The following is a 26,729-nucleotide window of genomic DNA, read 5'->3' as shown; positions in this document are numbered from 1 at the left end:
ATAGAAAGCCGATTCTAGATTTGATTTTGGATTGGAGATGTTTAATATGAGTCTGGAAGGAGAGGTTACATTCTAGCCAGACACCTAGGTATTTGTAGTTGTCCACATATTCTAGGTCAGAACCGTCCAGGGTAGTGATGCTATCCGGGCGGGTGGGTGCGGGCAAGGAACGGTTGAAAAGCATGCATTGGTTTTACTAGCGTTTAAGAGCAGTTGGAGGCCACGGAAGGAGAGTTGTATGGCATTGAAGCTTGTTTGGAGGTTAGTTAACACAGTGTCCAAATAAGGGCCAGATGTATACAGAATGGTGTCGTCTGCATATCGGTGGATCAGGGAATCACCCGCAGCAAGAGCGACATCATTGATATATACAGAGAAAAGAGACGGCCCGAGAATTGAACCCTGTGGTACCCCCATAGAGACTGCCAGATGTCCGGACAACAGGCCCTCCGATTTGACACACTGACTACTCTGCAAAGTAGTTGGTGAAGCAGGCGAGGCAGTCATTTGAGAAACCAAGGCTATTGAGTCTGCCGATAAGAATACGGTGATTGACAAGAGTTGAAAGCCTTGGCCAGGTCGATGAAGACGGCTGCACAGTACTGTTCTTTATCGATGGTGGTTATGATATCGTTTAGGACCTTGAGCGTGGCTGAGGTGCACCCATGACCAGCTCGGAAACCGGATTGCACAGCGGAGAAGGTACGGTGGGATTTGAAATGGTCAGTGATCTGTTTATTAACTTGGATTTCGAAGACTTTAGAGAGGCAGGGCAGGATGGATATAGGTCTATAACAGTTTGGGTCTAGAGTGTCACCCCCACCCCTTATCGGTGGTGACCGTGTTACCTAGCCTCAGAGCAGTGGGCAGCTGGGAGGAGGTGCTCTTGTTCTCCATGGACTTTACAGTGTCCCAAAACTTTTTGGAGTTAGAGCTACAGGATGCTACAGGAGTTAGAGCTACAGCCTTTGCTTTCATGACTGACTGTGTGTATTGGTTCCTGACTTCCATTTCACTGGATGTTGGCCAGGTGGGACGGTAGCGTCCCACACCCCCTAGAGAGGTTAAATAGTACCCGCAAAACACCAGTCTCAACGTCAACAGTGAAGAGGTGACTCCGGGATGCTGGCTTTCTAGGCAGAGTTGCAAAGAAAAAGCCATATCTCAGACTGGCCAATAAAAAGAAAAGATTAAGATGGGCAAAAGAACACATACACTGGACAGAGAACTCTGCTTAGAAGGCCAGCATCCCGGAGTCGCCTTTTCACTGTTGCCATTGGAACACAGGAGTGATGGTTGCTGATAATGGGCCTCGGTACAATAGTCATTTACAACATTAACAATGTCTACACTGTATTTCTGATCAATTTGATATTATTTGAATGGACAAAAAATATGCTTTTCTTTCAAAAACAAGGACATTTCTAAGTGACCCCAAACTTTTGAACGGTAGTGTACATCGTCAGTCACAGGCTTCATTAGGAAATGTGTTGATGATGTACCCACAATAAGAATCCGAACAACCCAAAACCCTGGATGAACGGAGATATCCGTACAATCCTAAGAGCCCCTCCCAGACGAGCTCAACCCATTCTATGCTCGCTTCGAGGTAGACAATACCGAGCCATCCACGAAGACTCTCGCTGCTCCGTACAACCAGGTGATTTCGCTCTCCGAGGCTGACGTGAGGAAAACTCCAGATGGCATCCCTTGCCACGCGTCCTCAGAGTGTGTGCTGACCAGCAGGCGGTGTGCTCAACCTGTCCCAGGCAGCGTCCTGTGTGTATCAAGAATGGTCCACCGCCCAAAGGACATCCAGCCAACTTGACACAACTGTGGGAGGCATTGGAGTCAACATGGGCCAGCATCCCTGTGGAATGCTTTCCACACCTTGTAGGGTCCATGCCCGGACCAATTGAGGTGGTTCTGAGGGAAAATGTAGTACTATAAATTGTGCCTTCCTGTATTATACTTATGCCAGAATTAATTATTCTATTCTACTGCCATTTACTTTATATTCATATGTTTTCTTATTGTTGTTGCATTGTCGAGAAGGAACCCGCAAGAAAGCATTTCCTTGGATGATGTTTACCATGCGTATCCCGTACATACGCCTAATAAAAACTTGATAGAACATCTAAACGTGAGGTAGAGTCCGCGCGTTATCCTCATGGTTGCCTCTATCTGGTTCTCCACAATGAGGGCAGGGGATGGAGACAAAAGGGGAGCGAGGGCTCGACCCGGTGGGGTACTAATCACCGGCAGTGGGGCTGAGACCCAGGGCTCTGTCACCCTTCATTAGCACTCTTATCTCACTCCGCTGGCCCACAATCACCCAGTCCCAGAGCTGCAGCCAGCCAGGCAGCGCAGCAGCACACAGGCTCATTTCTCCACACACCCTCTGTGAGGACTGACAGCAGATCCTATTTTATTCCAGCAGTCAGCAGCTCCATGTCTGTTAGCGCTACCATCATTTACTCAGGACGGCACCGTCACAGATATAGTAGTCTCACTAATATGTAGAGCCAGAGAAACAGCTGCTGTGTGTGTAACCTATGGCTTCCTCTCTCAATCATCTCAGAAAGCTCCCCCCATCTGCAATCAAGCACACATACTGTAGTACAGACAGACACACGTTACAAACAGCCAATCAAAATAGACGTTTAAATGACAGTGACTGGTGGCACCAAGCGGACTCCTGCAGGGATCGCAGCAGGGCTACAGGAGCTGCTCGGGGCATCCTCAGCTCCTCATCTCCACACAGGGATCATAGCTCTGGGTCTCAGGTGGCCCCACAAGTCACAGTAAAACACACCCTGGTCACCACATTAACACTTAGCACCAGGGGCCTGAATGTAGCATGGGACAGTGATGGGCTGCCGGTGAATAGCAGCTCAGGGAGGGCCCTTTCTGCCTCCACATCATAATGAGCCTCCATCATCTGCATTAAAATGTCCCCTGCCACTTAAAGCCCTTCTCTCTGTCGGTTCAGATGGCTTATTCATGATGGTATATTGCAGACAGACACAGGGGACAGATTGGTGCATTCACATGGTAGGCCTACATGCACACAGATGATGTTTGGTTCTCTCTTAATCATGTCCTATCAGAATCAAATACATGACCGGTCTCTGGCTTCGTGCATAAGGCCCCAATGAAGGAGCTGTGTAACTGTAAATGAATAGTAACCATCCACACATAGCACAGGAATGGGTTTCGTTTGGATAAATGAATGCAAATCAAAGTACACTAGAACATTTCCCTGATAGCAAGAGGTGAAGCTACCAAATGCATTATCATGAGTCTGACTAGTCTATAGGTCTACAGTCGTGGTCAAAAGTTTTAAGAATGACACAAATATTAATTTCCACAAAGTTTCCTGCTTCAGTGTCTTTAGATATTTTTGTCAGATGTTACTGAAGTATATTTACAAGCATTTCATAAGTGTCAAATGCTTTTATAACAATTGCATGAAGTTGATGCAGAGTCAATATTTGCAGTGTTGACCCTTCTTTTTCAAGACCTCTGCAATCCACCCTGGCATGCTGTCAATTAACTTCTGGGCCACATCCTGACTGATGGCAGCCCATTCTTGCATAATCAATGCTTGGAGTTTGTCAGAATTTGTGGGTTTTTGTTTGTCCACCCGCCTCTTGAGGATTGACCACAAGTTCTCAATGGGATTAAGGTCTGGGGAGTTTCCTGGCCATGGACCCAAAATATCGATGTTTTGTTCCCCGAGCCACTTAGTTATCACTTTTGCCTTATGGCAAGGTGCTCCATCATGCTGGAAAAGGCATTGTTCATCACCAAACTGTTCCTGGATGGTTGGGAGAAGTTGCTCTCGGAGGATGTGTTGGTACCATTCTTTATTCATGGCTGTGTTCTTAGGCAAAATTGTGAGTGAGCCCACTCCCTTGGCTGAGAAGCAACCCCACACATGAATGGTCTCAGGATGCTTTACTGTTGGCATGACACAGGACTGATGGTAGCGCTCACCTTGTCTTCTCCGGACAAGCTTTTTTCCGGATGCCCCAAACAATCGGAAGGGGGATTCATCAGAGAAAATGACTTTACCCCAGTCCTCAGCAGTCCCTGTACCTTTTGCAGAATATCAGTCTGTCCCTGATGTTTTTCCTGGAGAGAAGTGGCTTCTTTGCTGCCCTTCTTGACACCAGGCCATCCTCCAAAAGTCTTCGCCTCACTGTGCGTGCAGATGCACTCTCACCTGCCTGCTGCTATTCCTGAGCAAGCTCTGCACTGGTGGTACCCCGATCCCGCAGCTGAATCAACTTTAGGAGATGGTCCTGGCGCCCTGAAGCCTTCTTCACAACAATTGAACCGCTCTCCTTGAAGTTCTTGATGATCCGATAAATGGTTGATTTAGGTGCTATCTTACTGGCAGCAATATCCTTGCCTGTGAAGCCCCTTTTTGTGTAAAGCAATGATGACGGCACCTGTTTCCTTGCAGGTAACCATGTTTGACAGAGGAAGAACAATGATTCCAAGCACCACCCTCCTTTTGAAGCTTCCAGTCTGTTATTTGAACTCAATCAGCATCTCCAGCCTTGTCCTCGTCAACACTCACACCTGTGTTAACGAGAGAATCACTGACATGATGTCAGCTGGTCCTTTTGTGGCAGGGCTGAAATGCAGTGGAAATATTTTTGGGGGATTCAGTTCATTTGCATGGCAAAGAGGGACTGCAATTCACCTGATCACTCTTCATAATATTCTGGAGTATATGCAAATTGCCATCATACAAACTGAGGTAGCAGACTTTGTGAAAATTAATATTTGTGTCATTCTCAAAACTTTTGGTAACAACTGTACTGTAGGTTATTGTTTTAAACAAGACAAGACTTTTTCACGTTTATCGTCGAAGGAATGAGCGTTACACCGAGGCCTGTACTCTGGAGCGGGATCGATTTGGAGGTGTAGGGTCCGTCATGGTCTGGGGCGGTGTGTCACAGCATCATCGGACTGAGTTTGTTGTCATTGCAGGCAATCTCAACGCTGTGCGTTACAGGGAAGACATCCTCCTCCCTCATGTGGTACCCTGCCTGCAGACTCATCCTGACATGACCCTCCAGCATGACAATGCCACCAGCCATACTGCTCGTTCTGTGCGTGATTTCCTGCAAGACAGGAATGTCAGTGTTCTGCCATGGACAGCGAAGAGCCCGGATCTCAATCCCATTGAGCACGTCTGGAACCTGTTGGATCGGAGGGTGAGGGCTAGGGCCATTCCCCCCAGAAATGTCCGGGAACTTGCAGGTGCCTTGGTGGAAGAGTGGGGTAACATCTCACAGCAAGAACTGGCAAATCTGGTGCAGTCCATGAGGAGGAGATGCACTGCAGTACTTAATGCAGCTGGTGGCCACACCAGATACTCACTGTATTTTGTATTTCTACCCCCCCTTTCTTCAGGGACACATTATTCAATTTTTGTTAGTCACATGCCTGTGGAACTTGTTCAGTTTATGTCTCAGTTGTTGAATCTTATGTTCATACAAATATTTACACATGTTAAGTTTGCTGAAAATAAACGCAGTTGACAGTGAGAGGACATTTCTATATCCGAAAATAGCATGTACACCTGATCTCTCTGGGTGTTTCTGTCTACATACAGGATCACACATGATAGAGGAAATATCATGTCCTCATAAAAGGAACAGTCCCACCTGTCTGTCTGTCCGCCCGTCCTCCCACACAGTAACATCTGACCCCCATATCCATATGGGTCCAAATGATGATGTCTTTCTATTTCAGGAATCTGACGGACGTTTGTGGCAAATGTAGTAATCTTTGTGTCATTGGTATAACCTTCAGTGTTATATTTCCATCTGCCTGGAAGAATGGGGCCAGAGACCAACCCATGTCATTCCAGGCTAAATGAAGAATAATGCTTTACAATAACCACTCAAAAAGCAGCCAGCAACTGTACAAGTACACCATAGTGGGATTTCTGTGGTACTGACCATATCCGAATACCCATACTAGCGTACTAAATAGTTTGCGAAAAAAATGTAGTTTTATAGTATGTGAAATTTCGAAAAAACACTATATATACACAAAAGTATGTGGACACCCCTTCAAATGAGTGTATTTGGCTATTTCAGCCAAACCCATTGCTGACATGTGTATAAAATCAGGCACCCAGCCATGCAATCTCCATAGACAAACATTGGCAGTAGAATGGCTTTACTGAAGAGCTCAATGATCTTCGACGTGACGCAGTCATAGGATGCCACCTTTCTAACAACTCACTTCGTCAAATGTCTGCCCTGCTAAAGCTGCCCCGGTCAACTGTAAGTGCTGTTATTGTTAAGTAGATATGTCTAGGAGCCACAACATCTCAGCTGCGAAGTGGTATGCCACACAAGCTCACTGAACGGGACCGCAGAGTGCTGAAGCATGTAGCGCGCAAAAATCGTCTGTCCTCAGTTGCAACATTCACTACTGAGTTCCAAACCTCCTCTGGAAGCAACATCAGCACAAGAACTGTTTGTCGAGAGCTGAAATGGGTTTCCGTGGCCGATCAGCCGCACACAAGCCTAAGATCACAATGCGCAATGCCAAGCTTTGACTAGAGTGGTGTAAAGCTTGCCTCCATTGGACTCTGGAGCAGTGGAAACGGGTTCTCTGGAGTGATGAACCACGCTTCACCATCTTGCAGTCCGACGGACAAATTTGGGTTTGGCGGATGCCAGGAGAACGCTACCTGCCTCAATGCATAGTGCCAACTGAAAAGTTTGGTGGAGGAAGAATAATGGTCTGGGGATGTTTTTCATGGTTCGGGCTAGGCCCCTTAATTCCAGCGAAGGGAAATCTTAATGTTACAGCATATAATGACATTCTAGATGATTCTGTACTTCCAACTTTGTGGCAATAGTTTGGGGAAGGCCCTTTCTTGTTTCATTATGGCAATGTCTTCGTGCACAAAGCGAGGTCCATACAGAAATGGTTTGTCGAGATTGGTGTGTAATAACTTGACTGGCCTGCACAGAGCCCTGACCTCAACCCCATCAAACATTTTTGGGATGAATTGGAATGCCGACTGCAAGCCAGGCTTAATCGCCCAACATCAGTGCCCGACCTCACTAATGCTCTTGTGGATGAATGGAAGCATGTCCCCGCAGCAATGTTCCAACATCTAGTGGAAAGACTTCCCAGAAGAGTGGAGGCTGTTATAGCAGCAAAGGGGGGACCAACAATGATTTTCGAATGAGATGTTCGACGAGCAGGTGTCCAGTAATCCGAATACGGCATCTAATGCTCGATTGTGTTGACCCCCGTCACATGTTCATTTGGGCACTTCACGTCAATTTATCTGATTATCAGCTGCTGTCAAACACGGAAATGACGAGTGAATTCTACTAGATCGAATGCCGAAATGCCGAGTATGCAGTTTAAGTACAGCATGTAGTACACTAGTGTCTACATATGGCGTCAGTGTTGCTGTGTCTACATATGGTGTCTGTGTTGTTGTGTCTACATATGGCATCTGTGTTGTTGTGTCTACATATGGCGTCTGTGTTGTTGTGTCTACATATGGCGTCTGTGTTGTTGTGTCTACATATGGCATCTGTGTTGTTGTGTCTACATATGGTGTCTGTGTTGTTGTGTCTACATATGGTGTCTGTGCTCCTCAGTGCCAGCCTTGGACTGAGGAAGGAGGGACGGGGGACAGGGGGATGGAGGATATGAGGGATGGGGGCTGGTGCGAGGAGGAGCACTCCCCCCAGTGGCTGCTAGCCACCTGCTCAAGTGTTGAACAGATGTGGAGGCGCACCAGGGTGAACCTGCCTCTTATTAAACAGTGTAGTGGGCTCCTCAGCGCAGCCTGCTTTGTCTCCCCACCCCGCCTCTGTCAAGCCTCATTACCAGGAGAGGGGGAGAGGGGGAAAGGGGGAGAGCCGTCCAGGAGCTCCACATGTCATGATGCTTTAATGACAGGGGTCCTGACAGTGGGGGTTGGGGCCACGGTGGACAAATATTTTCATCTCATTCTCTTCCGTCAGGCTGAAGGAAGACGTCATGCTTAAATGTCTTTGGCCAGTTTCATATACATTTGATGAATATCAGAATATTTTGAAGTGAAAAATCTTGCTAGCAAATAACGGGTCCAATAGTATCTCCAACAGTTTGCTCCGATCACAAATGTATCAATCTCTTTCTTTACCCCCAAACTGTCCCTCTATAACGAGCACTGTAAACGACGGCACAGTAAAGCAGCAGTGACAACGTTGCTGAGGCCAGTTCCAGTCTGGATCAGAGCTTAAATGGGGGGCTTGTGTTGAAGCTCTCATTAAGCCCTGGGTCTTATACAAGACACAGACCGGCGCCACGGCTATTACAGGCCACTTGTGGAGAGATTAGGAGCCGTGGGTCAGACAGGACTGTCACACAGAGTTTCCAGCGATCCAACCATCAGTGCCCTGACAAAAGCAGCTGAGCTTGCATCTCTGCATGGCGCTTACCTTTCCAGCTTTGAAGAGTGAGTTTGGGGTTCAGGCCTGTTCCAGGGGTCAAGTTTCCGCAGAGGGGACTGAGACAGTCCCTCCTCCCTCCCTACTGCACCTAACCTGCCCTACTCAAAGCTCTAATTATGTGGACTTCTTCTGCCTCCAGGATGCCTTTCATGCTGCTTACTAATACTCATTCCTTATACAGTGGCTTTCCAAAGGGTATCTTGATTGAAATCATTGCCATAACCGATTTTCACTTTTGGCATATTACAGAGGCAGGCAAACAATGGACTGACACGGCAACCAACGATCACTATCACGGCAACCAACAATGACCGTCACGGCAACCAGCGATTGCTGATTCAGCAGGGATTCCTGTTGAAATGTAATTCTTATTAGAGATAACACACTCACTAGATAGGAGACTCGTATCCATAACAGCAATGTTTCCCCTGTCTGGGAGCAGTAGGTGTGTGTAAACAGTGAGATATACAGAGAGCAACATTGAGTGTTGTTCATCATTAAACCCCTAAGGAGCTGTGTGTGTGTGTGTGTGTGTGTGTGTGTGTGTGTGTGTGTGTGTGTGTGTGTGTGTATAGAGTGGTGTGGGCAGTGTGCCAGGCAGCTTGATCAAGAGGATCTGTGTGTATCCCATCTCAGGGCTCACTGACAGACAGACCTCCTTGATCTACCCTGATTTCTGTATACAACCATAGTCCCAGCCTCATTGGATTCATTTAACACGCGTGCGGGCAAACACAAACCCACCCTTTTGAACTCTCCAATGAGGTGGCCACATGGCACAGGGCACTGTCGGCACACGCCTGCGTGAACTTGGGTAAGCGTGCAGAGCGCAGACAGACAGGCACGCATGCATGCACTCACACACACAGAGGCTAAAAGAGGTCTAATCCACACATGAGGATGGTGGAGAAACTGGCAGTGAGAATGTTCACCCACACCCAACTTAACACAGGAGCGTGACAATAAAACAACTACAACAGGATGTTGTGACAACAGGATATTCTTTTTTTCTCCTAAAGACATGCTGGCAGATTCACTTTTATTTCGACATGTTGTTCACCCTGTTCATTGGAAGCCTGGGCCACCCTCCCTGTCACAGTACAAGTCCTGTCCTGACAGGAAGTGACCTCACCTCAACCCTGGCCAAAGGCACACTCTTCAGGACAGTGAGTGAGTGACCAAAAATAAATCTGCACAACAACACTTCCATGGTTTATGAGCCACCGTTCCTGCGGACACGGACGCCAAAAAAAAGCCAGACGTCACAAAGATCTTCATTATGTTCCCAATTAGAGCTGGTGGAGTGGCTGACGGCATGGCTAACAGGCTCTGGACCCTTAATGAGAACAGCTCTGCTCTCTCACCATCAGCTGATGGCTGACAGAAATAGACACACACAAACTGGACGGGAGAAACGTCCTCTCTTCTACTGCCCGCAGACAGAGAAAAACCGTTTTAATGTGCAAGGTTAATCAAATTGCTAAGCTTTTCCCCTTTCTTTCTTGAGATAATGCTTCATCTTTCAGCCAACAGAGTGGCTCGGAGGAACCAAGGCGGATAACGTCGTTCTTTATTGTTTTATCATTCAAAGTCAAGGTGCATCAATACAAAAAAAGATGTATCAAGTTGAATCGCATGATCTATGTGATCGGGGAGGGAGGAAGGGTTGCTGAATGGGCTTGTCCGAGGTTAGCTACCAGTAATGAATAGGGTTTGATGTGAAACACGGAGCAGCCGTTTCTACTCTGCCTGGCTCAGTCTGTTCAGGTGGCTCTCCCTCCTGGTAGGACTAATGGGCAAGGCGGAGGGAGGGTGCCATAAGAGAAACAGTAGGATTCCGCCAGCTAACAGCCTGCCAATCAACAGTAATTGACAGGCAGAATGACAGCCTGGCTGTGGCTTAATAGGGAGAGGAACAAAGGGACATTGCCCTTCTATAGTACCATGTTCTTTTTTAAGGGGGGGGGGTTAAATAGAGAAGGAGAGGGGGCTTTCACATCAGCTGTTTGATTTACCAAAACCCAGAATCCACTTAGCATCACAAAATGTACCCCTTTCCTACCTTTTAGTCATTCTGAAGCAGACCTGGAATGATCAAAGCAGGGTGATTTGCAGACCAAATACTGTCATCTCTCGCTAATGGGACGGAACAGAACATATTTTTGGGGAATAATGAGGAAGATGCATACAGCGCTTGTTCATACAGCAGCTTCATTTAAACCAGCCAACACGCAGCCTGCTACACTGCAGCACCTTTCTCACTAAACGGGCTTGTCATTGACTGTAATACGCTAGCAACACTCTTCGGAAAAGAACACGGAGAAAAACGAAAAGCTAGAAAACATTCCTTTGTTTCTGCTCACAAGACTAAAACCCAGTCTGTCAGAGTGAGACACTTGGAGCTTAAGCTTTGTCTGCTGACATACTGTCTAGCTGTGTTCTTATTAGTACATGTTCAGTGGTAGTGCACACCTGCTTTAAGATGAATATAGTAGGCCTACTGTTCGTGAAGGCAGACCGTGAAAAAGCATATGTTGACTACAGGGAATGGTCATGTGTTTGATCTGAAGTTCCCCCTTCTGGACAGAAAGCAAACAGCATGCTGAATGTCTGTCAAATCAAATTGTATTTGTCACATGCGCTGAATACAACACCACAGGGGTAGACCTTAGTGAAACGCTTACTCACAAGCCCAGTAAAATAACATTTGTGACATAACATACATTACATAACATACATTACAATAACATACATTTACCCCCCCCCCCCCCAAAAAAAAAGATATAGATGTACTATTGTAAAGTGGTTGTTCCACTGGATATCATAAGCTGAATGCACCAATTTGTAAGTCGCTCTGGATAAGAGCGTCTGCTAAATGACGTAAATGTAAATGTATATACAGGGGGTACCGGTACAGAGTCAATGTGCGGGGGCACCGGTTAGTCGAGGTAATTGAGGTAATATATACATTTGGGTAGAGTTATTAAAGTGACTTATGCATAGATAATAACAGAGAGTAGCAGCAGCGTAAGGGGGGGGGGCAATGCAAACAGTCCAGGTAGCCATTTGATTAGATGTTCAGTAGTCTTACGGCTTGGGGGTAGAAGCTGTTTAGAAGCATCTTGGACGTAGACTTGGCACTCCGGTACCGCTTGCCTTGCGGTAGCAGAGAGAACAGTCTATGACTAGGGCTGTCATCCCCATTCATTCTCTTTCCCATCATAACAAACATTTTAAAATGATAGTCAACTGAATTATAGTCCCTCAATGCTGGCTCGATCAACGTGTAATAAATGAAGCTCTTCTCTTCCTTCCAGACAGAGTAACTACTGTTAATTAGCATAGTAGGTTCATCTGAGGACAGAAGGGATATGGTAGAATGATTGGACTTTGACGAGCCATATGGTTCCCCACTCTACCATTCCCCTTTATTTGTGGTTGTATCCCAGGCTGTACAATGTTTTCTTTGAAAAAGTGAAAAAGTTATATTTTTCGATGTTGGTAATATATACACTGAATCAGAAGTGCCTTCCATCCTACAACAGGAAATCCCTGTGTGCTTGATGGGTACTAATTCATTTATTTTTTTGTAGGCTTGAACTTTTTCATTCAAATTAAGGCTGCTAAATATATAAACATTGGGGCGAGGGATGATACATTCCTCATTGTTAAATAAACTTGGTTGAAAACAACAAAAACTACATTTTAATTGATCAAATACCTATACAACACCTCTCGTCTATTATCTCAGTAAAAAATGTGCAGACTACGCATTATAGTGTTAAACATAAACCTAAAGTAAGAGTCAACCAGGGGTTAAAGTCAGAAGTGGCTGAGTCAGCAGTCTGTTGACAATGAGGAGGTGGGTTGTGATCAGCACACACTAACAGACACATTCAGAGAGCTGTCAACTTCATCATCAGCCCTCCTTTAACTACACCTCCTCATCACCGCTCCCTGACCCCGCACCCAGAGTTCACACTACTGCAGCACCAGAAGAGATCCAACTATCCAGCCAGGCAGCAACAACACTCTACTCCCACCCTGTTAGTCAATCTGCCCGAGCCACACTGGGATGAATCCAGCAGAGAAGCCAAACGCAAAGAAAAAACACCAAACTACAACACAAAGAAACCAAAATCTACAACACCAGAGAAACACTACAACCACAAACAGAAATATCCCAGATAGTGAAGAAATCAGTTCTTACACAGATGTAATGCATTTACATAGCAGTAGACAACGAAACGTCTGCATCCTATGTCCCTTTGCAGAACCTCTACACTTTCTGAGTTGACTTCTCGTATCAAATCAAATTGTATGTCACATGCACGTGTTATTGCAGTGATTTAACAGCCCTGAAAGTTCAGCCGTTCAGGAGAAGGCAGAAGTGGTTACAGTACCTGGCAGACCTCATAGAGTAGTTTGTATTGCTCCTCGGGCTTCTGCAGGGTACAGAGGCTGCATCCCATGGTGGAGGAATCTCACCATCCAGTCTTCCCCTCCAGTCAGCCAGGCAGGTTGTCTCTCTCTGGGCCACTGGCTCACATGGAGCTGATGAGCCACTGACCAGTCTGCTCTGTCTCCCACTCTCCAAGGAAATAGGTCTAGCTGGCAGGATTTATATGAAGGCTGCGCAGCCAGCCGTGCGCGTGTGTCTGTGAGTGTGTGTCTGAGTAGGAGTAAGCACGCTCTGCTCTCAGTCAGTCTCTCACTAACTCGCACGCACACTCCCTCACTCTCTGAGTCTCTTCCGCTCTGTTCTCAGCCTATATATACCCCCTCATGCAAATTAGGCAGCCACTCACTGAATATTCATGAGGTACTGCCCCAATACGACGGGGGACGGGGAGTTAAAAGGGGGAGGAGTGGGGGTAACCACAGACTATGCCAGCTGAAGTTTCATTAATTAACAATCATTACGTCTATTGTGTCGAGGACAAAGTGAGTGACATGGAGGCTTTTTGTAGTCGCTGCAAACAAACATGACTTCCTCTCCTGGGGCCAGGAGAGTTCGTCAGTCTTAACCCTTCCAGACATTACATCTGAATCATTCAGTGCGGTGACAATGACCCGGGTCCCATGTGCACAGAGCCACAAAGAGGCATCCATCTCCAATGTTGGATTAGACAAAGTCCACAGAAACGCTCTATGAAAGAGGTTGAGAGAAAACAAAGGAGACAGAGGGAATTTTTCATGTCCCCGGTTCAATAATTTTTTTCCCACCATGACCTTTGTCATATGCTTTCTCAGAATAAAGCCGAATTATTCTTTCCCATTTAATTATCTTAATGGGTGGGCCGACGGCCAAACAAACAGTCAAACAAAAAGAGATGACATGTTTACCCTAGCTTCCTAAAACTTAGAGGGAAGCTTCAGCCAATGGAGCAACTGATGGCAAGTGACATGCCATTCTCTGGGTCCTCGGTGGCGTCCCCATCCTAAGTCACAGGCTACCCTTTCCATCGCCTGAGCTGACAAAGGCTACGTCTCCAGTGTGGCAGACCTGGCATGGGCTCTGGTGCCCGCTCTGGTGCCACGCAGCCAACCAAACCGTAATGCCAATTAGAGTTAGATAGTGGGGCGCTGGGTGGCATTGTTTATTTCGACAATGAGGGGTGGCACGGACCTCCCAGAAACAGAATGCCCCTGTCTGAGCGGCGCTGCCGTAGCCCCTCCTCTCCTCTGCTCACGCAATTAGTGACACATTGGCCCATCCAGCCTGATGCCACTTGGCAATAAGCGATCATCCAGGCCTGTGCTGGGGAGTGCTGGGAAAATGGCACCGCTGTGCTCACGTCACTACACTGGCAAAGGTTAATAACACTTCAAGGCAAATGATGTGATGAAGTGACAGATGATGTGATATGTGAACCATAACATCACAGACATCTACTCATTCTTGATATTTACCCATGCTCCTACTTACACTGGGCCGTCATTCCTGCGTCTGTCGGACGTGGGGGTTATCGCGAAAGGAAACATTATTTCAGACACTGGTCAACGGGGCCCCGTCCCATAACCCATGTCTGCTCTGCTCTCATTCATAGAACATTTTTGGCTAGATTCATACCTGTCTACATTACATGGCTGGTTGGGTCCCTGGGTGGTGGCTGGTGTTGATAGTGGTACATGAGCACAGCGTTTCCTCAGGCCAGACGTTTCCACTGATCTCTATCTGTCTGTCGACGCTGCTTCCCTATCCCTATCCCCATCTGCTTCCCTCACCACTGCCTCCCAGGCCCGCTCCACCATGGGCCATGACACTGCTCCAATGGGATCCTCCTTCAGAGAAAGACAAACCCCTCCAGCTCTCATTCTATAGGATCCAGCCAGGCTCCTTATCCATCTGCAGAGATTTAACCATTGGGAGACCAGCTATGGATAATCTCTCAATAATAAATCGCTCCCACCACTTTAGGCTGCACACATTAACAACAGAAACGATATGATAATATTACAGAGCTGATTATAGAGTCTTATTATAAGGAAAACCTGCCACAGGCAAACTGAAAGCTCCTTTTGCAGGAGCTGTTATTATAATCAGTCTTATTGTGTCCAACAGCTTGTATAGTCCCAGTGGTCAGTGTGCTGATAAACAGGCTTTACTAGGATGCTCAGTGTAGCCAATAATAATACATGGGATTTAAAGCGCCTTTCAAGAAATCCAAAGACACTGTACAGAAAGAGAGTAAAAAAGAAAACAAGGGTAAGACAAAGGAAAAATAGCAATGAAATCTACTGAGCTTAAGCTGTGGAACCCAGGAAGAGTAGCTGCTGCATGTGCAGTAGCTAATGGGTATCCTAATGAACTAAACTAAGCTAGCGATTAAGAGCTAACCCAAACTGAGGGGAAAGCCAGACTGAACAAGTCGTTTTTTTGTCTGTTTTTGAAGGTGATGATTAGAGTCAGAGTTGCGAGCGTCTGGGGGGGAGTTCCAGAGTTTGATGGGCAGAGGCGCTGAAAGCCCAGTCCCCTATCCAGGGCCATTCACTCTGGAGAATGAACCACATAGATTTACATAGAAACCATATGGATGGGACAAACGAGCATGTAGACCTGATTTTATGTTATTCATATTTGTTTCACAAGGGATTGTGACAATGGAAAGAATAGCCACGTCAGAGCACTGCGTTAATCAAATGACCAATTCATCTATAGTTGCTGTGACAACAGTATACCCCCCACTGAGCATGGTGACGCTAAACATGAGCCCTTTTTGGGGGTTAAACAGGCTTCAAACAGCGTCTTGATATGTAGGCTCTGGAGAGGAGTCCAACACCAAGCCCCAGTCTCATTAGTGGCTCCTGCCTCGACACAGGACCCAGTAACAAGTCATGTGGCTTGTCACTGTAAACATTGAGGGGGGGGGTTGGATAGGGATAGAGGAAGGGGGCAGAGGTTCGGAGTCCCTCGGTCTTCCACACATTCCCTCATTATCTGTCTCTCTCTTACTTTGTTCCCTGCAAGGCTCTCTCTCAAGATACATTTGGATTGAAGAGGCCAGAGATCACATAATATGTATGTACAGTATCTCCTGCAGTTCTTTCACGTGTGAGGCTTACCCTGATTGGGTGTGTCCCTCCTCAGCCTATGTGCTGTAGGCGAAAGTTATCTCCATACTACTATGAGCAACACGGATACAGGTGGCATGTATTTACAAGCGCCAGGCTGACAGCCGCTTAAACACCCGCTCAGCTCACACTAATTGAAGGTTTACTACAGGTGCACCAGGGTTAACAGTGTATGGCTGACCCCCTCTACAGTCTCAGTGCTGATCTGTTGTGGAGCTTTAACAGTGTTTCTGCTGCAGGGCATAGCAGCATCCCTGTAGATCTACCAGGGTCTCTTCACCATGCCACTGGGTTCATGGGAGATGACCTCTGCATTTTAGCACGCAGCGCTGGAAAATGTCAAGCTATCAGCCTCTTTATCTGACGAATCGACTGGTCTTGCAACCTGGATGAGGTTTTTATGACCTGAGGAGATCAGAGAGAAACAGGGGGTTTAGCAGAATGTTGAGACTGGCTCTGTGGAAGTGATGTGGCAACACGTGAAGGAAACAGGAGACGATGGCAGACAACGATAAGAGTCCAGTCCTTCTCACACTCCATAATGCTCTGTCCAGATGCCAGCAGAGGTGCTAGGAGGAGGGGGGGTTGGCAATAGCGAAGAAGAGACATCTAAATGAATAAATGGCTGATGTATTAAGTGTCACCTCCGTGCAGACAAGGCATGCCTGACCAGGCTGAGGCTAGTCTGTGGCAGTCGAAAGGAGAGAGGGATCGTTATAATCCCACAGGTTCCCACCGCAGTGTGACCTGTGATGGGGAGAGATTAGTGGCGTCTCCCCTGAATTGACTTTGGCCATGGGGTCTGGGCTCTACACATCATCCCCTTAATCTGTACAGGATATGTGAGAAGGAGGAACTACCCCGCTCGGCTCTGGCTTTATGAATAACAGGGACACCAGGTGAACAGGTGTGAGGAGAAGAAGAAGTAGTACAAGGAAAGTGAGGAAGAGTGAGAAGAGGGGGTACTTTAATAGGTTTGCCTCCTCAAAAAGGAAAATCAGCTGTTGAAACAATAAGAAAGCTGACCCCCGTGTCAGTATAAAGCTGAGGGAAAGGGCTGGAGAAATGTAGCCACTCTCTAATTCATAGACAGAGTTATGGAGGCAAGGACTTTCATGATATCAAAAGTATAGTTTAAACCATGTTTTGAGGCTATATAGTCACTATTACAGTGTTGGTTTACATTTACTTTGTTTGCAAACATTGGAGTAAAAGAAGCTTATATTTTGGTACGACAGTTGAACTAAGCTCATGAGGCATTTCTAAGTTATATTCTTCAAGAATCAATGGGTACAAATAATACATCTATACATCTAAAAATGGATGTATCCACTGCAGATTGCCCCTAAAAGCCAGGCCGTTAAGGTCTAGGAGTGTGTGTGTGTGTGTGTGTGTGTGTCCCCCTGGAACCCTAGTCTGTGCATAATTCATCAGACAGCTGTTAGCTCCACATTGCTGGTGACTGTGGTCCACAGATCCCCCACCAACAGAGGCCAGCACCAAGAATCACAGTCACCACAACTGTTTAATTAGAGGGCAGATTAACTAATGATGCCATCTTTCTGTCATTTGACTGGAGTCATTCTGTGTGTGGAGTAGAGGTCTTCACGGGTCCACCCTGGGTCGGGTCCACAATTCTGTAGTTGACCCTTGGATCTGGGTCGGGTCCCATTTGGTGGCCACGGACCTCGGGTCTGTGTGAAAATATGTGAAATACCGACCGAACCCTGAAATGAGAAGGGTTTAGTTCCTAAACAACATAAGCTAAAATGTCACATATTTTGAGTTTAATTATGTTACTGTGCAAAGCATGGAATTGCGGACATTCTGTAAAAAAAGTTTGATTATAAAACAGAGCTCATCCACTCATTTAAGAGTTGTTTGGCAAAGGTAGCTGATTCTGAAACCTCAGAATCTGCTCTTTCCGATAGTATATAGAGATCAAAACGTCTTACCTGAATGTGACTCTGTATATATATCAGGCAATCGTAACATGTTAGACCTGAGTTATTGAAATAGCCTACCAAAATCAATTTAAATATCTGTGTACAACACACATACAGCAATCATCGTTGGCCATCGCTGACTGTATTTACCGTCCTAAAATCACCACATAAAAATCCTCTAATCTCAAGAAATTGGTCAACAGACAAGTAAGTAAACCGATAAAATAAACAGACTTACACAGCTTAGGTCTAGACCTAATACCAGTTGTTGGGAATGACATGGGAATGCCGATGGGAGACTCCATCTTTCCGTAGCCTATTCAGAATAGATTTTGAATTGGAAGCTTGCTGCTGTTCAAACAGGCTACAGTGCCTTCAGAAAGTATTCACACCCCTTGATTTACTCCACATTGTGTTGTGTTACAACCAGAATTCAAAATTGATTAAATGTATTGTTTTCTCACCCATCTACACACAATACCCCATAATGACAAAGTGAAAACATGTTATTAGAAAAATGTGCAAATGTATTGAAAATGAAATACATAAATTGTCTCATTTACATAAGTATTCACATCCCTGATTCAATACATGTTAGAATCACCTTTGGCAGCAATTACAGCTGTGAGTCTTTCTGGGTAAGTCTAAGACATCTGCACACCAGGATTGTACAATATTTGCACATTATTATTTTTAAATTCTTCAAGGTCTGTCAAGTTGGTTGTTGACTATTGCTAGACCGACATTTTTACTATATTGAAAACATGTAGGTATATGATCAGACTGGTAATTGATCATTTGTTTTATAACTCGTTAGGCACAGCTTCTTTTTTTTTACTAGACTGACGGCCTACATTTGACGGTCAGTCTGAGGGAAGGAGCAGCAGGGAGGCTCACCGTCCCTCCTCCCTCCCACCACTAACAAACGGGGGCATAATCTTCCAGCTGATGGCGAAAAACTTACAGTTGAAGTCGGAAGTTTACATACACCTTAGCCAAATACATTTAAACTCAGTTTTTCACAATTCCTGACATTTAATCCTCGTAAAAATTCCCTGTCTTAGGTCAGTTAGGATCACCAATTTATTTTATGAATGTGAAATGTCAGAATAATTTGTATTTATTTATTTATTTCAGCTTTTATTTCTTTCATCACATTCCCAGTGGGTCAGAAGTTTACATACACTCAATTAGTATTCTGTAGCATTGCCTTTAAATTGCTTAATGTGGGTCAAATGTGTCGGGTAGCCTTCCACAAGCTTCCCACAATAAGTTGGGTGAATTTTGGCCCATTCCTCCTGACAGAGCTGGTGTAACTGAGTCAGGTTTGTAGGCCTTCTTGCTCACACACGCTTTTTCAGTTCTGCCCCCAGATTTTCTGTAGGATTGAGGTCAGAGCTTTGTGATGGCCACTCCAATACCTTGACTTTGTTGTCCAGCAAAGCACCCCCACAACATGATGTTGCCACTCCCGTGCTTCACGGTTGGGATGGTGTTCTTCGGCTTGCAAGCCTCCCCCTTTTTCCTACAAACATAACGATGGTCATTACGGCCATACAGTTCTATTTTTGTTTCATCAGCCCAGAGGACATTTCTCCAAAAAGTACGATCTTTGTCCCCATGTGCAGTTGCACACCGTAGTCTGGCTTTTACAATGTTGTTTTTGGAGTAGTGGCTTCTTCCTTGCTGAGCGGCCTTTCAGGTTATGTCGATATAGGACTCGTTTTACTGTGGATATAGATACTTTTGTACCTGTTTCCTCCAGCATCTTCACAAGGTCCTTTGCTGTTGTTCTGGGATTGATTTGCACTTTTCGCACCAAAGTACACTCATCTCTAGGAGACAGAATGAGTCTCCTTCCTGAGCGGTATGACGGCTGCGTGGTCCCATGGTGTTTATACTTGAGTACTATTGTTTGTACAGATGAACGTGGTACATTCAGGCATTTGTAAATTTCTCCCAAGGATGAACTAGACTTGTGGAGGTCTTGGCTGATTTCTTTTGATTTTCCCATGATGTCAAGCAAAGAGGCACTGAGTTTGAAGGTAGGCCTTGAAATACATCCACAGGTATACCTCCAATTGACTCAAATGATGTCAATTAGCCTATCAGAAGCTTCTAAAGCCATGAGATTATTTTCTGGAATTTTCCAAGCTGTTTAAAGGCACAGTCAACTTAGCCTATGTAAACTTCTGACCCACTGGAATTGTGATACAGTGAATTCTAATTGAAATAATCTGTCTGTAAACAATTGTTGGAAAAATGACTTGTGTCATGCACAAAGTAGATGTCCTAACCGACTTTCCAAAACTATAGTTTGTTAACAAGAAATTTGTGGAGTGGTTGAAAAACGAGTTTTAATGACTCCAATCTAAGTGCATGTCAACTTCCGACTTCAACTGTAAGTCGCACTGCATTATTTCTGCCTCATGCACCAATTCATGTGGTTACTCCTATGACCAGAGAAGGTACATATTCCTCGATATTAAAAATGACAAGCCCCTAATAATAACAACGCAAGCGCATGGAAACACTTTGCTAAACTCCTTCATTGCAGCTGCAGTGCTGGTTGTAGCTTGAGTGGAAGTAGGGAGAACACGCATTTTATAGCTTTGACAGTGCTGAATAACAACTTAGACATGAACTTACTCATAAAAACAGCAGCTCTTCGCTGTATTCGTTGAGTCTCTCTCTAGCCATGGTTTGAAAAGTTTGGAAATCTCACAGTATCAATTTCGCTGTGCGCTCGAGAGGTATCTGACTGGCCAGCGGTAGGTCTATAGGTGCACTTGATTTGCTCTCTGGGCCTCCCGGGTAGGCGGAGTTCTACCTTCAGACATATGAAATGGTTCAAAATGAGAACACTTTGCTTTCCCAGTGCTAGGGCTGCTGAATCAAGTGCACCTACCGCCAACAGCGTGAAAAGGCTACAAAAAATAGGAACGCAAGGTTGACTACATCAATGTTTTTCTTTTTACAGAAAGGTTTGGTGATCGACTAGGAATGCCTTGGAGATCGACCGGTTGGTGACCACCGCTGTACAGTATGGTAGTTTAGTTGGCTTGATAGAAAACCATGCATATGATAACTGTATCAATAACCTGATATGCCTTAACAAATATCATGTATAAATAGGTTCCATTCATGGAGTACACAAACTAAGCCATATCTCTTAGCAACTGTAATGTGAAAAAGCCAAAGACATGTTTCTGCGATACCTTGCCACTCCCAGAGGAGTTAGAAAACCAAACGGCAACAGATAGCGTTTAAGTCTCAGCTCCTCTCCAAAGTCACTGTTTGTCTTCCATTATGTATTCAGCAGGGTCTACCTCTATATTTGCCATCTTGTGGGATATGGGAAAATAAAACAAAGCCGCTCTACAAAAAGCACAAAACCACCAAATGCCATATTTGATACGAAAATATCACATTCACTGCCAGACAGGAAAACAACAAATGCAACAGTTTCAGAGTTTGTTAGCTTTTAAAAAAATAAACAGTATTCACACACTGGAGAGTACAAGGCCCCAAGATCCTGTTAATAGAGTGACTTGGCTATAAGCTGCAGTCTGTCAGAGGAGAGAGAGAGAGAGAGAGAGAGAGAGAGAGAGAGAGATGGGCGTTCACACAGGGGATCAAGATGGATTTGAATGTAAATAAATTGGTTGTGGTGATGACGGAGGGAATGGATTCTCCCTGGCCAGGGGGCTGACAGATCCAATATGTCTTCAGCCCTGGCACGACTCCAACCCTCCAACTAACACAAGACCTCTGGTCCCACAAGAATTAACGGCCATAATAGGGCCACTAAAATCGCCACCTAACCTTTGCTACAAATAAAAAGCCGGGCTGTCGATTGTCCTCAGCAAGGTATCATAAAACACTATTTACAGCTCATTTTCCAAATGTCACGACATGCCTCCCGAAGGTAACTCATGCAGCTTGTCAACACAGTTATTAGGCGCGATAATCAAGGAGTTCATATTTCATCCCCGTCGCCCCTCTCCTGTACTATGAGCAGAATAGAGGCCTGGTGCTACTGCTACAGTTAGGTGGGCAGTGGGGCACCTTGCAGCCTCCATAACCACAAGGACTCTCTCCCTCTCAGTTCTGAAGGTTAAGGATGACCTTCTCTGCCTTCCAATGTTCTATCTGGTCCCAGATGCTTTTCCATTCTTCAAAACAATATAGAAACTAGGATTGTCTGTGGAGAGACCAAGCAGAAACTGTAAGTTGGTGTATGTTTGGTGGTGTGTTCAGCCTGTGTACAGTACAGGTATCATTCATGGTGATGTTCAAATGTGTCTGTAGGTCAGGTATGACACATTCCAGGACATTATTGTAAATCATATATTTGTCTTAAGAGACTCGCCTGGATAAATAAAGGTTCAATAAAAAGACATTCAAACAGTCTAAAGAGAAGGGACATCTACCTCACTTTGAAACTGCTCAGTGACTCAACAGGGAGGATGGGAAATCCCCTCTACGGCTAGCTAGGCCACACAGAGGTCACTGTCCGTCTGCTGGCTGAGTGACTAACAGGGAGAGGGATCGTTAATTTAAAGATTTACTGGCCATCCCAGTCTTTGAGTTAGCCCAGTTAATGTTTCAATTTCATTAAATCTTGTGAAGTAACACAGACCGGCAGCTTTGCACGTAGAAAAATAATATTGTTTCTCTACTTCGGCAGCCGTCCTCATTCGTCATCGTTGACTTGTTGGTCGTTAGCCTAACTCTCTGTCCTAGTATAGAAGCCTCTGATGTCACTGTCATGTCAGTTACTCAACTGTCGATGAGGTCACCCCTCAATCAGACCTTTCATTTGGGAGAGCACTGTAATGTAATGAAATGGACTCCTGAACATGGACCTGTCCAGTAACTCTTCATCACAGCCCCTCAGACAGACAGTCACCATGGGACACAGACCTGCCGATTCTGATCCTGTCTCATTCCACACCCAAGAGATTGAGCTCTGTCCACTCCACGACCTTGGCCGTAAACACACCGACACAGCCAGGAGTGCTGATGGGTCTGGGAATGAGCTTGTGGCAGGAGTCAGTGTCCAGGCCAGAACTTCAGGGCAGTCACACATGTAGAGAAAAGTCATTGTTTTATTCTCCATAGCGTTCCCTGAGGCTGGGAAATCATCACAGTTGCATTGAATAAAGTATATCCAGTGAGCCTGGAGCTTTCTGAAGATTAACCACGGCAATCTGGTTTTGCGACACGACTGATTACTCCCATAATGCATTGGATTAAACTACTGTACAGTAACAGGACACAAACGTTCAACCGTAACACATACTGTCACTGGCTAGACGTCATAGGGTTATTGAGTAAACCTTTTGCATCATTTCTCGTTATAATAAGTATGATACTTTGCGCGTTATCCTTTCCCAGTGATAGTCACATAGTGTAAGAACAGAGGGCTGGGACAAACAGTAACAGACTGGTCTATCTAATCCAGTCCCTCCACTTCTCCTCCCCATCCCGGACCCTCTATCTAAGACCAGGCCTGCCCTGGCACATCTGCTCAGCCCAATGCTAACATCGTTTGGCAGATAAGTGAATTCAATCAGCAACTCCCAGAGTATCAAAGTCCAATTTATCATGACTCTACTTCCTCCCTCTCCCCCTGATCCCCAGATAACAGAACGGTTACTGCATTTAGAGGGAATCGACTCATCTTTTTAGTGGAAATGAATTTGCAACAGACGTCATTACTGAATACATTGAAAACTCTTTTCACTTACAGTGAAGGCTAATGCACTTAGTTTGTCAATGTGTAACGACTCAACTGTTAATGCCCTGGTGAACTGTTAAACAATAATGTTTGCATTCAATCGTTAATGTATGCAAATACTGTGTGGGGGGTTTATAATCCATAATAAAAATGCAAATAGGAAACAGGTGAATGCTTGCAATGTCCTTGTTAATTTCCCACATACACTTATGGATCTTAATGCTTTTACAACACAGCTAATTTTGCTATTCAGTCTTTCACAGGAAGTAATTTTGCCATGTGTCTTTTAGTCTTTCGCATAATGAGTGACCATTAGCTGGTTATGTTCCAGAGATTGGACAAACCAAGAGATGGTATTTAAATCAATACAAGATGCTGGATGAAGCCATTCCATTTCCAAGCCCCTGTATCTCAGAGAGCATTTCACTTCAGGTTGGGGATGGTAAAATTGCCATAAAGTGCGGTTTCCCCATTGAGGTGCGGTACACTTTCATGAGCCCCATGTCATTAGTAAAACTGTCATTCCCTGAGTGCTATTTCCACCACAGACCCTTAGAGAGAAGTGTTTGATTGAAAATAATAAGCCCACACATTTAGCCTATGCTTTCCCCTGTTCTCTCCAAATGGATAGGAGAAAAATATGTCTGGTTTTAAAGAGCCTGGCCCTACCGTTTTCATCCAATTCCGACTTCATTTTGCACTGAAGTGCTCCGCAAATGCTGTCATTACAGAACACAATGCTATGGCACAGTGAAGAGGACTTGTTGGCTCCATTAAAGGGAGAGATGAGGGACTGGTCTTGTATATATTTTTAATTTACAAAGATGAGAGAGAAAGAGAGATAGAGGGGGGAGAGAGACAGTGAAAGGGGGGCGTAGGAGGGGGAAGGGGGAGAATGAGAGAAGGAGAGGGGGTAGAGAGAGAGCCCTGTTGTATAATGAGGAGTCAGTGATTTTGGAAGACAGCAGAGAGCGATCACGGGGACGGTTTGACCTATGACCCTCAGATCCCTTGGTGCATATGACAGGTCCTAGTTCAGAGGCAGGATTAAGGTAATCAAGGGAGTAATGTGAAAAGGGCACGTTGATGTGTTCGTGTACCCACAGAGAGCAACCATTATGCACCCCACTCTCTTTCCCCTGAGTGCATGCGTGTGTGCTTATTTGTCTGGCTCCATGTTATGGTCATGTAATCACACGCTTTCCCTTTCCTGTGGCAGTGGGTCATTTTCTGTGGGGCTTTGTGGTTCATTCACCGGTGCTCTACACACCTCATGTGTAATAGGGTCATCATGACAGAAGTGGGGCATTACAGACTGATAGGGGAGGGTAGAATACTGCCTTAGAATAGATCCCTCCCCCTGCAATGTGTTTTACTAGGAAAAAAGCTTTTCAATAGGTTTGGGTTGGAGTTCTATCATATAATATAGCTGAAATGACACATTTGAGACAAACAAAAGTTAAAGATGCACTATGAAAGAAATCGCTCCAACCATTTGCTGGTTTCTAAAATTCTAATGGTTTATGTGACAATAAAAATCAAGTATAGCGTAGAGAATCATTGTACCATCTAAATCACTGTGAAATATATTTTCCATAAAAAAAAATATAGTATTTTCAGCAGTTTGAAGCTGGTATACAAAACTGAGATGAAAGACGCAAAAACTAAACTTAAGAAAATGGGAAGCATAGAAATAGCACACATAGAACAGATCTACCTCTTCTTTGAAAAATTAGAATGACTTATGTCTCTCATTTCTATGAGAATTTTGTCAGGGTTGCCCAAAAAGTTACTGCATCTTTCAGATAAGAAATCTGTGACAGACAGAGGAATTCTATGGTGCACGTGTTTGCAGAGGATTACTTGGAGCTGACGCTCAACTCATATCCTCCCATATCCCAACTGACCACTGGGAGACTTTATGTTCCAGGTCCAAAATGAGGTTAAGTTCTGCCTGCAGCAAACTGCCCTGAACATGACTTCACTTCTCTAGAGAATGGCACAATTCCTCCAATCACCTAAAAGCCCGCTTCCATCCAGACTTTACACCTACAAAAAGGATCACTTGAGCCCTGCGTTCAGCACCAAATGCCATGCCCTGATATTCACTTTCATTGGCTCCTTTCACTGACTGACTGCGTGTGCTGGAGCACATCCTCCATTTTCCACCCTCCTTTTTGTCACGTTTTCAATTACTCTCTGAGTACACAAAGACAACCTGTGCTGTAATTCAATAAAGAGACAAAGAGGCAAGGGTATCGCCTTTCCCGCCCACATCATTGTCCCGGGACGGGTGAGTGACAGGGGCGGCGTCTCCGCCTCTCCCCGGGACCCCACAGCAGAGAATGGTTACTTTGTACCTGTCACTCAAGCTGTGGCCCCTGACACAGAGGTCCCGTGGGCTCGTGGTGGGGTCCGGTAAGGTGAGGGGTCCCAGGCCACAGCCCTGTCCCTGCCAGCAGGTTACCCCAACCGTCCCTTTAAAACAATGAGAGACCTCCAGCAGCTGGTTCCTTGGGACAAGCACCATGGACATACAGAGATGGCTTGAGATGAGATGCTACAGTGCTGCTCATACAAGTCACACAGACTCTGCCATCGACGGTCTACACCACAACGGGAAGTCGTACTCTAGGCGGCGAAGCACAATTTGAAAGACTACATCCTCAATAAAGAACTAAATCAAAATGTTTACACGTATCTTCACAAGCAGATAGTTAGAACGTATTTCTGAACACAGGGAGGTTGAAAGGTTGAATAAACAACAGAAGCTTGGCTTGGTGTTCTGTGAGGGGTCATACAGGGGATTCCACCGCCATCTGTCAACCTCACAGCAGGAGCAGCACACTACCAAGTCCTCTTCATCAGTCCACTCACACTCAAGAGTGGCTCCTTATTTTCCACTGTCAGCTACCGCTAAACCATTCACACGGACTCGAACTCACCGGAAAAGCCAATGGACTGAAAAAT

General features: G+C 45.4%; 1 protein-coding gene across 4 annotated transcripts in view; it reads right to left on the bottom strand.

Annotated features, from left to right (window-relative positions):
• Window positions 1-26,729, bottom strand: part of LOC106582849 (E3 ubiquitin-protein ligase PDZRN3-B) — a 129,093-nt gene that overhangs the window by 14,402 nt on the left and 87,962 nt on the right. Inside the window, exon 1 of one of the 4 annotated variants that reach the window (XM_014166375.1) lies at window positions 12,899-13,252. The exons of the other annotated variants lie outside the window; for them this stretch is intronic. Coding sequence (XP_014021850.1) covers window positions 12,899-12,967 — 69 coding nt within the window. The 5' untranslated portion in view covers window positions 12,968-13,252. Of the gene's footprint in view, window positions 1-12,898; window positions 13,253-26,729 lie in introns of those variants that run through there. 4 annotated transcript variants of the gene reach the window in all.

This window comes from Salmo salar, chromosome ssa22, assembly GCF_905237065.1.
Source record: "Salmo salar chromosome ssa22, Ssal_v3.1, whole genome shotgun sequence".
Taxonomy (NCBI): domain Eukaryota; kingdom Metazoa; phylum Chordata; class Actinopteri; order Salmoniformes; family Salmonidae; genus Salmo; species Salmo salar.
The sequence above is the reverse complement of the archived record's forward strand: the minus strand, read 5'-3'. Positions and strand labels throughout refer to the sequence as shown.